We start from the raw sequence: 15954 nt of genomic DNA, 5'->3' as shown, positions 1-15954 counted from the left end.
CATGGCCCTCTCTCAGGTGCACTATATTATGTCCCTATTTATCCCCAGCATCTCCTGGCCTTCCCTATCTCTTCCCTGGCCCTCTCTCAGGTGCACTATATTATGTCCCTATTTAACAAAAATGGGGTGAGGGCGACAATGCTCTCTCTGGCACAGGGCACCAAAAAGTCTAGTGACGGCTCTGCATCGATATTATAGTTTGGTAATCCTTCTCGGGTGACCGTATAATGTGAAGGGTTAATGACGGATTTTCAGATGGTTCACACACAATGCTAATCCTATACAGTATTTTCCTGCCTGTTCTGACAGTGTGACTGCAGTAACACATTAGCCACATTAGACAGCAGAACCTATGTGTCCTCTGTGCACTGGGTATAGCAATCTGTCCCCCAGCGTTGGCGCGGAGATTCTATCAGACCGCCTCTATTGCCCGGTATATATAATTACTAGTAATATACACTGTGTAATGGAAGTTGCATTGCAGAGATCTCCCATCTCCATTAACTGTACTGTACCTATCCCCAGTGCCCCCCTCAGCCCTGGGCAAACTTGAGGCATGTTTAACCAGTGCGGTCAAACCGGGGCGCCACCCCATAGAGGGCACAACCCTCCCAGCCATTCCCGATTTCAGCAGAACAGTCCTGTTTTTCGGGGACTGCCCTGCTGTTGCACCCCAGCTGTGCGGCAGTGCCGGGAAGAGGAATGGATGCACGCAGCATTTATTCAGTGCGGGAAGAGGGCTGGGCTCGCCCCCAGCCTGACGTTAACGGGAGGAGTGCCATGCAGGCACTCCCCCAATTAACGGCATTTAGGGGGCGTGGCCTACGATAATTAGACTACGGCCCCATTTTTGGTCACGCGCAGGTAACGGGTGCATAAATCCCGTCCTGCACATGGCACGGCTCCTCCTGGAGCTGGCCCTGCCCCAGCCATTCCCTAATTAGCGTTACCAACATTTCAAGACACTTTTTATAGCCATATCGCCAGAGCTGCTAAGTTTACATTATAAATGATTTGCAGAGACACTTTGCTGCTGAGGCAGAACCATACTTACCGACTTTGGTAAGTTTACACTGCAATCATGGGTGCTAATATCATGCCTAGATGGGATAGCGTAATACAGAGCAAGGTGATATAGGGACAACAATTTCCACAGATTCAGACAGTGAAGGTGAGTTATCAGCTAAGAGTGGAAGTGACTGTACTACGGGGACAACATGCACCGGGCCCCACTCCCCAATCTGTGTTGCTATGTGTGCACTATTTGGGGGTGGTATGCAGAGTAGACCAGCAGCACCAGCGGAAATGCAGACACACCAAACATTCCAGGTGCTTAACCAGGTGTCAGGTCTATTGGAAGTGTAGTAATTCCTGGTGCAACCGTACTCACTGTTATACACTTGTAAATCTGGATGGAGTGGAGCTTGAGCGGAACATACAGAACACCAGCCAGGGATTTATGTTGGTAGTGGAGCAAGTATACGCAGCATGGATAACAGTAAAACTTTTGCTATTGGCGCTAACAATAATATACTGCAAATCTATGTGTGTGCAGCAAATAAAATAAAGGGGATTTTCTCATGATTTGATCAAAGCTTATAAGCCTGCAGCCCAGCATCAAGGGACCCCATTTTTCTGCAGGTCCCTACACTAGCCTATATGCCCAGCACATCAGTACATTGCAGTTTAAGGCTATAAAAGGCCTAGTTGGGTGTAGCTCACAGCCAGCCCCTGTATAGATGTGTCCTCTGTACCTGGGAGGTGAGTACATGTAACTGCAGCATTGTGTCCACAGAAGGCTGGTCTAACCTGTGAGGAGTACAAGGCATCACTCCTATATTCAGAGCACTAATTTCTGTTCCCACTATAAGGTGGTCCGCAATTAACATATGCCCAAATATAAGAAGCCGGGCAGTGATCCTCCACGTATGGGGAATAGATCATACGGACAATGTATACGTGATGGATCAGATTAATAGCAGGGACAGGTAATCTGGCCTGCAGATAATAGACTACGCAGATATATTTGAACAAGACATATAAATCAATCATCTTACATTTAATGAATATATGTCACAGGCACTTGAACAGATGCTGCAGCAATCTTAGTATTACCCCTTTTACAGCGGAGCTAAAACCCGGGTTTTTGAAGGGGTAACCCGGGCAGCTCTCTGGTGTAAAAGGGCAGAGGGTTGGATCGCCGGGTCGAGTTACCCGGCAATCCAACCCAGGTAACTAGCAGGGTTTAACATGGGCGTAGCCCGTTAAACCCTGCTATGAGAACAGCGCACTCCGGGTCACGATGACCTGGAGTGCGCTGCTAGCTGGCCGATTGGTCCAGCTTCAGTGGCGCTTGGAGATGACGTCATTTCCAAGCGTCCACTTTCACTCCGCAAAAGCCGAGTCTATGCAGACCCGACTGCGGTGTGAGCGGCGCTGACTCGGGAATATCCCGAGTCGGCGCCGGCAAAATTCCGGGTCTGATCCAGATAGGAACTTTGTTCCAACTCCGGGTCAGACTCGGAATTTAGGTGGAAAAGGGGTATTAATGAGCTGCTGATGACTGGAATTACACTGTATGTTGAAGCATGATACTTAATATAATAATCTGTGGCAAATTAGTGATCTTTGCAAACGGAGGAATATATTACACAGACACTGCAGGAGTAAGTTGGATTAGGAGCAGTAATTGGAACCATAATAAGTGGATAATAAATCACATAGTTACATGTGAGATATTCTTGCTAGTAACATATCCCATGCACACTGAATAATTAGTGCAGTGACTGCTACGTACAGATTGATGACCATAATTAATCACAGTTTTCAATTTCTTCAATATAACTAAATTAATGGGATCGCAACTATAGTATATGCTAATCCACAATACTCAGTACAAGAATCTGTGCATATTCTAGAACGATGACTTGTGGTTCTGTAATAGACAGGAGACTTTTCAGACTCCCTGAATGTGAACAGCAATAATATAACAACATAAAGACAGGGATACTATGAGGAGTAAATTGTTACAAATCAGATAAATTTGTGTCAAATGATAAACAATTATTTCCTATACTAATAAAGGAAAGCTATTGTGTATATCTACATTAAACTATAAGTGATACACACTGAACAGACAAACATAAAAGTATTACTGATCTGTAGCACAAATAGTATTTATTGATTACAATATACAATCAATTTGAAGAGTTATATATCAGCAACATTAGAACTCAGGGATTTATACATCCCATTAATAAATATACAGACCCGTACTGGCATAGATATAATATAATTGTTTTTTAATACACTATACCAACACTATATTCACATGTTTGGATCATTGATTCTTTTATTTGTTTCTTTCCTTACTATTTCACAAACTGTATTTCATTATATATATTTTAATTTGTGTATCAATAAGAGACAACTCTTCCTATTCTACCCCCCAAAAAAGCCCTGATAAGTGTTGTCTGTGATAGCACCCCCTACCAAGATATGGTATATTTTGTGCAGATATTAGGGGTCTCAAGAAGATTAAAATTTTCTACATGATACTTGTGCGGATTATTACATTATTCCTCATTTGTTTATAATATGGCAGCAGAAAGTGTCATCTCATTGGCTGATAGAGAGAGCTCTGTAGGTGTATACAGCAGCTGTAGGGGGCACATGGCACATCATTACTGATAGTGAGAGCTCTGTAGGTGTATACATTGTATACAGCAGCTGTAGGGGGCACATGGCACAGCATTACTGATAGAGAGAGCTCTGTAGCTGTAGGTGTATGCAGCAGCTGTAGGGGGCACATGGCACAGCATTACTGATAGAGAGAGCTCTGTAGGTGTATACAGCAGCTGTAGGGTGCACCTGGCACAGTATTACTGATAGAGAAAGCTCTGTAGGTGTATACAGCAGCTGTAGGGTGCACCTGGCACAGTATTACTGATAGAGAGAGCTCTGTAGGTGTATACAGCAGCTGTAGGGTGCACATGGCACAGCATTACTGATAGAGAGAGCTCTGTAGGTGTATGCAGCAGCTGTAGGGAGCACATGGCACAGCATTACTGATACAGAGAGCTCTGTAGGTGTATGCAGCAGCTGTAGGGTGCACATGGCACAGCATTACTGATAGAGAGAGCTCTGTAGCTGTAGGTGTATGCAGCAGCTGTAGGGTGCACATGGCACAGCATTACTGATAGAGAGAGCTCTGTAGGTGTATGCAGCAGCTGTAGGGTGCACATGGCACAGCATTACTGATAGAGAGAGCTCTGTAGCTGTAGGTGTATGCAGCAGCTGTAGGGGGCACATGGCACAGCATTACTGATAGAGAGAGCTCTGTAGGTGTATACAGCAGCTGTAGGGTGCACATGGCACAGCATTACTGATAGAGAGAGCTCTGTAGGTGTATACAGCAGCTGTAGGGGGCACATGGAACAGCATTACTGATAGAGAGAGCTCTGTAGGTGTATGCAGCAGCTGTAGGGTGCACATGGCACAGCATTACTGATAGAGAGAGCTCTGTAGGTGTATGCAGCAGCTGTAGGGTGCACATGGCACAGCATTACTGATAGAGAGAGCTCTGTAGGTGTATACAGCAGCTGTAGGGTACACATGGCACAGCATTACTGATAGAGAGAGCTCTGTAGGTGTATACAGCAGCTGTAGGGGGCACATGGCACAGCATTACTGATAGAGAGAGCTCTGTAGCTGTAGGTGTATACAGCAGCTGTAGGGTGCACATGGCACAGCATTACTGATAGAGAGAGCTCTGTAGGTGTATACAGCAGCTGTAGGGGGCACATGGAACAGCATTACTGATAGAGAGAGCTCTGTAGGTGTATGCAGCAGCTGTAGGGTGCACATGGCACAGCATTACTGATAGAGAGAGCTCTGTAGGTGTATGCAGCAGCTGTAGGGTGCACATGGCACAGCATTACTGATAGAGAGAGCTCTGTAGGTGTATGCAGCAGCTGTAGGGTGCACATGGCACAGCATTACTGATAGAGAGAGCTCTGTAGGTGTATGCAGCAGCTGTAGGGTGCACATGGCACAGCATTACTGATAGAGAGAGCTCTGTAGCTGTAGGTGTATGCAGCAGCTGTAGGGGGCACATGGCACAGCATTACTGATAGAGAGAGCTCTGTAGGTGTATACAGCAGCTGTAGGGTGCACACGGCACAGCATTACTGATAGAGAGAGCTCTGTAGCTGTAGGTGTATGCAGCAGCTGTAGGGGGCACATGGCACAGCATTACTGATAGAGAGAGCTCTGTAGGTGTATGCAGCAGCTGTAGGGGGCACATGGCACAGCATTACTGATAGAGAGAGCTCTGTAGGTGTATGCAGCAGCTGTAGGGGGCACACGGCACAGCATTACTGATAGAGAGAGCTCTGTAGGTGTATACAGCAGCTGTAGGGGGCACACGGCACAGCATTACTGATAGAGAGAGCTCTGTAGCTGTATGCAGCAGCTGTAGGGGGCACACGGCACAGCATTACTGATAGAGAGAGCTCTGTAGCTGTATGCAGCAGCTGTAGGGGGCACACGGCACAGCATTACTGATAGAGAGAGCTCTGTAGGTGTATACAGCAGCTGTAGGGGGCACACGGCACAGCATTACTGATAGAGAGAGCTCTGTAGCTGTATACAGCAGCTGTAGGGGGCACACGGCACAGCATTACTGATAGAGAGAGCTCTGTAGGTGTATACAGCAGCTGTAGGGGGCACATGGCACAGCATTACTGATAGAGAGAGCTCTGTAGGTGTATACAGCAGCTGTAGGGGGCACATGGCACAGCATTACTGATAGAGAGAGCTCTGTAGGTGTATACAGCAGCTGTAGGGGGCACATGGCACAGCATTACTGATAGAGAGAGCTCTGTAGGTGTATACAGCAGCTGTAGGGTACACATGGCACAGCATTACTGATAGAGAGAGCTCTGTAGGTGTATGCAGCAGCTGTAGGGGGCACATGACACAGCATTACTGATAGAGAGAGCTCTGTAGGTGTATACAGCAGCTGTAGGGTACACATGGCACAGCATTACTGATAGAGAGAGCTCTGTAGGTGTATGCAGCAGCTGTAGGGGGCACATGGCACAGCATTACTGATAGAGAGAGCTCTGTAGGTGTATACAGCAGCTGTAGGGGGCACATGGCACAGCATTACTGATAGAGAGAGCTCTGTAGGTGTATACAGCAGCTGTAGGGTGCACATGGCACAGCATTACTGATAGAGAGAGCTCTGTAGGTGTATACAGCAGCTGTAGGGTGCACATGGCACAGCATTACTGATAGAGAGAGCTCTGTAGGTGTATACAGCAGCTGTAGGGTGCACATGGCACAGCATTACTGATAGAGAGAGCTCTGTAGGTGTATACAGCAGCTGTAGGGTGCACATGGCACAGCATTACTGATAGAGAGAGCTCTGTAGGTGTATGCAGCAGCTGTTGGGTGCACCTGGAAAACCATTATACCATGATAGTGAATGTACAGAGGTTACGTAGGCTGGAGCCGTGTATTGGTGAGCTGGCTGTTTATGTTCTGCGCTCGTGTTGGGACCTGCAGGGAGGATATTACCTTTCTTCATCGCCGTCATTATACAAAGGGCCTGAAACTGGAAAAACTCCCTCCTCACCGCCAGCTCTGAGACTCGTCTATAGATGAAAGGATCCAGCTCAGATGTATCAATGAAAGTCCTTCAAGCTGCGACCTGTCCTGCAAACATGAAATAAGAGCAGGAAAAGAGAGAGAACAGAATTCCTATTGGAGGGGCTACACCTCTATTTACTCAATAAAACACAAATATTTATTGATCAATTTAAAATTGGGGGAATAGAAACCACATAAACTCCCTATGGTTGATATGTGCACTATACCTTACAGACCTAAAACAACTAAAAACGTATCTAAAATAAACACACGGACAACAAGAGTTGGATTTAAAATTAAAGGTCAAAATAATTTGACATCATATTAATAATTAATAAAATATTGAATTTGGGCTATCCAATTAGATAAATAGATTTTGCCCATTGAACTTGATTGTGAGCTTAACGTTAGTATGGTGGCGGACAACAAAGAACGGACCCTCCCACAGACACACGCAGACCAATCACATCAGGGAGAGAGGGTGGGATTTCCAGAAGCAAAAAGGCGGAGTCTTTGGATAACAGACTTAATATACCAGCAAGGCCACACCCCCAAAGAACCCTATAGGCTAAAGCTGCCACACATTAGACCAACTTTCATCCATCCATCCAGTATGTTTTCTGGTTGGAATGAAGATCTGGTAACGTATGGGAGTAACTGATGATCAGCAATTTGCTCCTAAATGCCAGAAAACAGATGAAAATGGCGTCAGACAAGTTTGTTAAATGTTTGATCTAAACAATTTGTTCAAACATCAGTTTTGGTCCATTCTCCGGATTTGGGAGCAAATTACTGATTGTCATTTACTTTCATACCTTACCAGATTCTCATTCCAACCAATCACCTAGTTGGATGGTTGGAATTAAGTTGTTCTAGTGTGTGGCAGCTTAAGACTAATGACTGACACCAACATCAAAGTCCTTACAGGTATACTGCTCCCACACCACGGGGCTTACACTGGCTCAGATTGCGCCTGCCTTACCATGTCCTCCTCACAAACTTCTAGTACATGAGCCAGAAAATAAAACATATTGCACAATTTTCAAGAACAGATTTACATAACAGTTACTATCATATTGATGCAAATGTTATGTTCAAAAAATGGTGAGAGATAGAGGTGGAGTGTACCTAAAGACAGGGACTGTCCCGCTGAATGCGGTACAGTTGGGAGGTATGATAAGCTAATAAGGTGAAATATGTGTGTGTATGTGTACATATATGTGTGTGTATGTATGTGTGTATGTGCATGTGTGTGTGTGTGTGTATATGTGGGTATGTGTGTGTGTGTGTATATGTGGGTATGTGTGTGTGTGTGTATATGTGGGTATGTGTGTGTGTGCGCTCATCCTCCTTATGGATCTGCTTTCCCCGGTCATACAATGTATTAGAGGGCGCGGGCAGGATGCATGACGCATTGTATTCGGGGCGTGATGCATCCCGCCACCCTTCGCACACATGCCGGTGATAATTACGCCAGTACACATGTAAAAGACAGCACAGGACCTCTCTCTCGGTTACAAATGAGGGACATCCAGGTCTATGAGCCAGAAGTACCTCTGGTATTATTCTGCCCATACGCAGTCCTCCAACAAGCGTTCATCTCTGCATCAGGACCTGTGTGTGTGCTGGTAACGCAGTGTGTAACAGTAACGCTTTGTGTGTACCAATAACGCAGTGTGTAACAGTAACGCTTTGTGTGTACCAATAACACAGTGTGTAACAGTAACGCTTTGTGTGTACCAATAACGCAGTGTGTAACAGTAACGCTTTGTGTGTACCAATAACACAGTGTGTAACAGTAACGCTTTGTGTGTACCAATAACGCAGTGTGTAACAGTAACGCTTTGTGTGTACCAATAATGCAGTGTGTAACAGTAACGCTTTGTGTGTACCAATAATGCAGTGTGTAACAGTAACGCTTTGTGTGTACCAATAACAGTGTGTAACAGTAACACTTTGTGTGTACCAATAACAGTGTGTAACAGTAACGCTTTGTGTGTACCAATAACGCAGTGTGTAACAGTAACACTTTGTGTGTACCAATAATGCAGTGTGTAACAGTAACGCTTTGTGTGTACCAATAACAGTGTGTAACAGTAACACTTTGTGTGTACCAATAACAGTGTGTAACAGTAACGCTTTGTGTGTACCAATAACAGTGTGTAACAGTAACGCTTTGTGTGTACCAATAACAGTGTGTAACAGTAACGCTTTGTGTGTACCAATAACGCAGTGTGTAACAGTAACACTTTGTGTGTACCAATAACGCAGTGTGTAACAGTAACGCTTTGTGTGTACCAATAACAGTGTGTAACAGTAACGCTTTGTGTGTACCAATAATGCAGTGTGTAACAGTAACGCTTTGTGTGTACCAATAATGCAGTGTGTAACAGTAACGCTTTGTGTGTACCAATAACAGTGTGTAACAGTAACACTTTGTGTGTACCAATAACAGTGTGTAACAGTAACGCTTTGTGTGTACCAATAACGCAGTGTGTAACAGTAACACTTTGTGTGTACCAATAATAGTGTGTAACAGTAACACTTTGTGTGTACCAATAACAGTGTGTAACAGTAACACTTTGTGTGTACCAATAACGCAGTGTGTAACAGTAACACTTTGTGTGTACCAATAACAGTGTGTAACAGTAACACTTTGTGTGTACCAATAACAGTGTGTAACAGTAACGCTTTGTGTGTACCAATAACGCAGTGTGTAACAGTAACGCTTTGTGTGTACCAATAACGCAGTGTGTAACAGTAACGCTTTGTGTGTACCATAACGCAGTGTGTAACAGTAACACTTTGTGTGTACCAATAACTGTGTGTACCAATAATGCAGTGTGTAACAGTAACGCTTTGTGTGTACCAATAACAGTGTGTAACAGTAATGATTTGTGTGTACCAATATCGCAGTGTGTAACAGTAACGCTTTGTGTGTACCAATAACAGTGTGTAACAGTAACGCTTTGTGTGTACCAATAACAGTGTGTAACAGTAACGCTTTGTGTGTACCAATAACAGTGTGTAACAGTAACACTTTGTGTGTACCAATAACGCAGTGTGTAACAGTAACGCTTTGTGTGTACCAATAACAGTGTGTAACAGTAACACTTTGTGTGTACCAATAACGCAGTGTGTAACAGTAACGCTTTGTGTGTACCAATAACAGTGTGTAACAGTAACGCTTTGTGTGTACCAATAACGCAGTGTGTAACAGTAACACTTTGTGTGTACCAATAACGCAGTGTGTAACAGTAACGATTTGTGTGTACCAATAACAGTGTGTAACAGTAACACTTTGTGTGTACCAATAACGCAGTGTGTAACAGTAACACTTTGTGTGTACCAATAACGCAGTGTGTAACAGTAACACTTTGTGTGTACCAATAACGCAGTGTGTAACAGTAACGATTTGTGTGTACCAATAACGCAGTGTTTAACAGTAACGATTTGTGTGTACCAATAACGCAGTGTGTAACAGTAACGATTTGTGTGTACCAATAACAGTGTGTAACAGTAACACTTTGTGTGTACCAATAACGCAGTGTGTAACAGTAACGCTTTGTGTGTACCAATAACGCAGTGTGTAACAGTAACGCTTTGTGTGTACCAATAACAGTGTGTAACAGTAACACTTTGTGTGTACCAATAACGCAGTGTGTAACAGCAGAGCCATAACTAGACTTTTTGGTGCCCTGTGCCAGAGAGAGCATCAGGGACCCCCCCCCTCCCATTTTTAAATAGGGACATAATATAGTGCACCTGAGAGAGGGCCATGGCCTCATGGGGAAGGGCCAGGGAAGAGATAGGGGAGGCCAGGAGATGCTGGGGATAAATAGGGACATAATATAGCGTACCTGAGAGAGGGCCATGGCCTCATGGGGAAGGGCCAGGGAAGAGATAAGGGAGGCCAGGAGATGCTGGGGATAAATAGGGACATAATATAGTGCACCTGAGAGAGGGCCATGGCCTCATGGGGAAGGGCCAGGGAAGAGATAGGGGAGGCCTGGAGATGCTGGGGATAAATAGGGACATAATATAGTGCACCTGAGAGAGGGCCATGGCCTCATGGGGAAGGGCCAGGGAAGAGATAGGGGAGGCCAGGAGATGCTGGGGATAAATAGGGACATAATATAGTGCACCTGAGAGAGGGCCATGGCCTCATGGGGAAGGGCCAGGGAAGAGATAGGAGAGGCCAGGAGATGCTGGGGATAAATAGGGACATAATATAGTGCACCTGAGAGAGGGCCATGGCCTCATGGGGAAGGGTCAGGGAAGAGATAGGGGAGGCCAGGAGATGCAGGGGATAAATAGGGACATAATATAGTGCACCTGAGAGAGGGCCATGGCCTCATGGGGAAGGGCCAGGGAAGAGATAGGGGAGGCCAGGAGATGCTGGGGATAAATAGGGACATAATATAGTGCACCTGAGAGAGGGCCATGGCCTCATGGGGAAGGGCCAGGGAAGAGATAGGGGAGGCCAGGAGATGCAGGGGATAAATAGGGACATAATATAGTGCACCAGAGAGAGGGCCATGGCCTCATGGGGAAGAGCCAGGGAAGAGATAGGGGAGGCCAGGAGATGCTGGGGATAAATAGGGACATAATATAGTGCACCTGAGAGAGGGCCATGGCCTCATGGGGAAGGGCCAGGGAAGAGATAGGGGAGGCCAGGAGATGCTGGGGATAAATAGGGACATAATATAGTGCACCTGAGAGAGGGCCATGGCCTCATGGGGAAGGGCCAGGGAAGAGATAGGGGAGGCCAGGAGATGCTGGGGATAAATAGGGACATAATATAGTGCACCTGAGAGAGGGCCATGGCCTCATGGGGAAGGGCCAGGGAAGAGATAGGGGAGGCCAGGAGATGCTGGGGATAAATAGGGACATAATATAGTGCACCTGAGAGAGGGCCATGGCCTCATGGGGAAGGGCCAGGGAAGAGATAGGGGAGGCCAGGAGATGCTGGGGATAAAATAAGAGGAAGCTACAAGTGAGAATGATAATAAACAGAAACTTGACAGGCCCAAGCAGCGCCCCCTGCCCTGCAGTGCCCTCTGCCATGGCACTGGTCGCATTACCCTAGTTACAGCCCTGTATGGGGTAATCATACAGAAATAGGGGCACAAAGTCACATAGTGGTTACTGTAGTACTAACCGGCAATTCTGCACTCTTGTAAATTAAACTCTTTTTCTTTGTTTTAGCTATTAATGAATGACTGGCCATTTATTATAGGGCAATATAGCAAATCCCCAGTTTGTGACCTGTTGCTTTGGAACGTTCCCGTATGCAGTGTCCTGTGATGTGAAGTTTGGTCACAGTCTGTGAGACATATCTGTGTATGACCCCAATGCTGCCCAAACTGATATTTCCATCTTTGTCTCCCCAGGTGCCTTTGTCGTGTGCTGGACCCCGGGGATGGTGGTTCTCCTCCTCGATGGCCTGAACTGCACGCAATGTAGGGTACAGCAAGTGAAGCGGTGGTTCCTCCTGCTTGCCTTAATGAATTCCTTCATGAACCCCATCATCTACTCCTACAAGGATGACGAGATGTGGAGGACCTTTAAAGGAATGATTTGCTGTTTCGGCTATAGGGGAAACCGTCGCGCCTCGAGGCTGCCGTCTACAGTACACAGCACGCGGAGTACGGACACCACCAGCTATTATTTAGAAGAACTTAGTAACCAATTCCCAGCGGAAATTAAAAAATAGCCCTAAAGGTACAAGAAGCCTTCGCGCCAAGTTCACGGAGGACGTTAAAACCAAAACAAGGATTTTTTTGTCTTATTATTTATATCGTAATGAAAAACTTCTACAGTATCCGAAAGTGCGTAGAACTAAAAGGATCATAAAGGAACAATGAATGTGATATAAATGTGTTCTCCTGGGGATCCTTCTGATGGGAATATTTTGTTGTTGAACTTTGTTATCGGCTCCAGATCCTAATTCATGAAGATATCTAGTCAGCGGCGTTGCTGGATTAGAGAATTTGTGTTTTGTGTGTTTGTTGCCTAAAGTTGTTATTTGTTACTGTAGAAGTTTCTTCTCAGGATCTGTAGGTACAGCGGCTCGTTCCGGGCTAGATGTATCCGTGTGGCGGAAATGTTGCGCAATTGAATCTTTGTGCAGCGATTTAGGGCCAGACTACACGAAAAAGGGGAAACTTGACTTTGGGCCTGATTCAGAGATGGCTGGTAATGCGGCGGCGGTCACAGCCGGTCTCACAATAGCGGTTGCGGGAATATGCAATTCTCCGCCTTCCCTTAGTGTGGGACGGTGCGATGGAGTGTACGAACGGTGAGACGCCTGCGTAGTCTGTGCGTGTGCGATGGAGATTGTAAACACACCAACATTGACGCAATATCGATGGTCTGCTCTACCTACTCTCCTCAGATCCACATAACACATGGCCTGGGAAGCATTGTATTTGTGATTGGGTATGCAGCAGCGTTCTCAGACACGCCCCCTGACACTCCCATAACACACCCCTGACACTCCCCTGACACTCCCATAACATGCCCCCTGACACTCCCATCACATGCCCCTGACACTCCCATCACATGCCCCTGACACTCCCATAACACGCCTCCTGACACTGCCATAACACGCCCCTGACACTCCCATAACACGCTCCTGACACTCCCATAACGCCCCTGACACTCCCACAACACCCCTGACATTCCCATAACACACCCCTGACACTCCCATAACACGTCCCTGACACTCCCATAACACGCCCATGACATGGCCCCCATTGGCGATCACTTTAACATAAAACGTGGCCTGGGAAGCATTGTACTTGTGATTGGGTACGCAGCAGCGTTCTCAGACATGCCTCCCTGACACTCCCATAACACACACCCCTGACACTCCCATAACACACCCATGACACTCCCATAACACCCGTGACACTCCCATAACACGCCACCTGACACTCCCATGACAGGGCCCCTGACACTCCCATAACACCCCTGACACTCCCATGACAGGGCCCCTAATGGCGATCAACTTAGATTGCCCAGGGATCACAAACCCCTTCTCCAGTGTTAGCAATGCAGTCTACATAATTGTGACTGGCACATTGGTTCACACGTGTGCAATGAGGGTTTTTGAGACTTTCACATAAGAGCAGTAGCAAAACATCGCTCAACTGCGTAAATATCGGCGCTGCGTCCATCTTTGAATCAGGCCCTTTATCCGCACTGCTATGTACATGGGCAGCTTTACTGAAGATACAGAACGTTCTGAAGATTTGCTGTGCTCAATAAGGAGCTGTAACCCTACAATCTCTCTCCATGAGATTCAGGGGCCTATTTATTAATATTAACATTATAACTGTAAAAAGTAACATTGGTCTTTGCTGCAGCTGGAATGTTTTATGTTTCCTATTTATCAAACTACCCTAAGCGGTGGTTTTTCCCTGTCTCACCGGCAGCCAAACGCTGCAAGCACAGGTTACAGAAGAGGGATTATATGGGCAAGAAAAATATAGTACAATTCCTACTGAGAATAATGGAGAATACAGTCAGTTATTTAGCCTAATACAGATGATATTGCTGTTTAGGTTCTTCTTTCATGCTGTAGATAGACCCGTTGCCTAAATCGGGCTGTTTTCCCATGATTTTAAGGTAAAAAGGGCTTCATAAATAGGCTCCTTAGAAAGGAACAATATGTATGAGTAAGTGCCCTGTGTACCCGAGGACATAGGTCTAGTTACAGAGGAAACACGCTGTACGTCTGTCACTTTATCCTAAAAGCGATGACTGACGACTACAGAACCTAAAACAATCTCTACATTAAGATCATTCTGCAGTAAATGTGACCAGAGAAAGCTTTTCCTGTGGTTTATAATGCTGCCTGTCTGGAGGAAAACAAGATCATTAAAGCAGCAAATGGAGATATTGTATCTTGCGTGGTCTGAGCTGCTGCGCCTGGCGTTGATGTTAGGGAGGGGGACGTTTAATGTGTGGACATGTTCAGTCCTGTACTACAGAGAATAAAGCCGTTTACACACTGGCAGATATATCAGCCTCCGGCTAGACTATTATACTGCTGAGCGATTTTGTCAAACACCGATATTAGGTCACTTTTATACAATGCGATCGCTCACTGCTCTGAGCCAGAACGCCGCCTCACACACCGACCATCCGGACACTGAAAGCTATTGTTCCACCTTTATAAAACCATCGGACTTGCTTAGGTTAATCATTTCTCGCCCACAAACACAATCATTTTGCTAATGGTTTGTTAAAAAGTAGAAGAAAAAAATGTTTTACTGGACCGGCGGATGTGGGAGCGGCTCGCCTTAGACGCCTACACTGCCGGCCAGATGAGCTGATGTTTGTGTGGTAAATTGCTGGAATTAATGTAACTGTATAAAGCTGGATGTAGGCCTTGGTCTATGCGCCGTGGGCTCGATTCAGACCCGCTCGCTCGGAAGCGTTCGCACGCAGCCAGACAATGTTTGCATTGTGCCCATGCGTATGCATCGCATTGCGCGAACCAGTGCGTGCGATCGGGAAGCGTTCGATCGCTGCGCATAGACAGCCCAGCTGAGCGAATGACAGAAGAAGCCGTTGGTGGGTGGGGATGGGGGTTGGTCTTTGATAACGGGGAAGTGGAGGTGCGAACGCAGGTGTGCCTGAGCGTCTTACCGCCGTTTCAGAGGCGTGCATAATTAAGATGCAGCGTCATAGTACACGTCACCTGGCTGGATTGTACACTGAAGTGCTCGCAGTGCTTGTGGTAGGGTATGGTCAGCCACAAGTGCTGCGTTCGCTTCCGATGGCATCGATGGTTGCATACACTTCCTAAGACAGGCTGGTGGGCGTCTGCATACACGGAGCGATCCCACGCTAAGACATAGTGGGCGTGCTTATGCCTTGCCGTGCAATCGCCTGCCTTGCTGTCACTTAGCCGAATTTGCATACGCATCTAGCGAGCGGGTCTGAATCGAGCCCCTAATACAGAGAGGTAAAACCTAAGAACCTCCTTTATCATTAGCGCTCTATTCCCAGCACTGCTGGGCTGTGTGTAAGTGACTGTGGTTTGCTGCTCACATCCGGATGATATTTTGCTGTTTATTAATAAAGTTTCTTGTTCCCGTCACGTGTCTCTCTCTTGGGTCAATGACCCCACATGAAGCCTGAAGGCCGCACATATGCCAGATATAGCCCAGAATGTATTTATCGTTACTACCATTCAGCTGGCACCGGCACTGACAGGGTCTCGTGTAACCTGGGTGCTATCCCAGAGCACCCAACAACTGGAATTGTCCAATTTGGTCACTGTTTATC

The 15954-nt window shown here is 46.3% G+C and overlaps 1 protein-coding gene across 1 annotated transcript in view; it reads left to right on the top strand.

The window, feature by feature from the left end:
* LPAR3 (lysophosphatidic acid receptor 3) overlaps positions 1 to 15766 on the top strand; it is a 36592-nt gene extending 20826 nt beyond the window's left edge. Inside the window, exon 2 of the mRNA XM_088465639.1 lies at positions 12048 to 15766. Within this exon, the coding sequence (XP_088321765.1) occupies positions 12048 to 12370 (323 nt within the window). The 3' untranslated portion in view covers positions 12371 to 15766. The remainder of the gene's footprint in view (positions 1 to 12047) is intronic.
* The last annotated feature ends 188 nt before the right edge of the window (positions 15767 to 15954 follow it).

Source organism: Taudactylus pleione, unplaced genomic scaffold, assembly GCF_031769625.1.
Source record: "Taudactylus pleione unplaced genomic scaffold, aTauple2 ptg002072l, whole genome shotgun sequence".
Lineage (NCBI taxonomy): Eukaryota > Metazoa > Chordata > Amphibia > Anura > Myobatrachidae > Taudactylus > Taudactylus pleione.
This window is presented reverse-complemented; position numbering and strand designations above follow the sequence as displayed.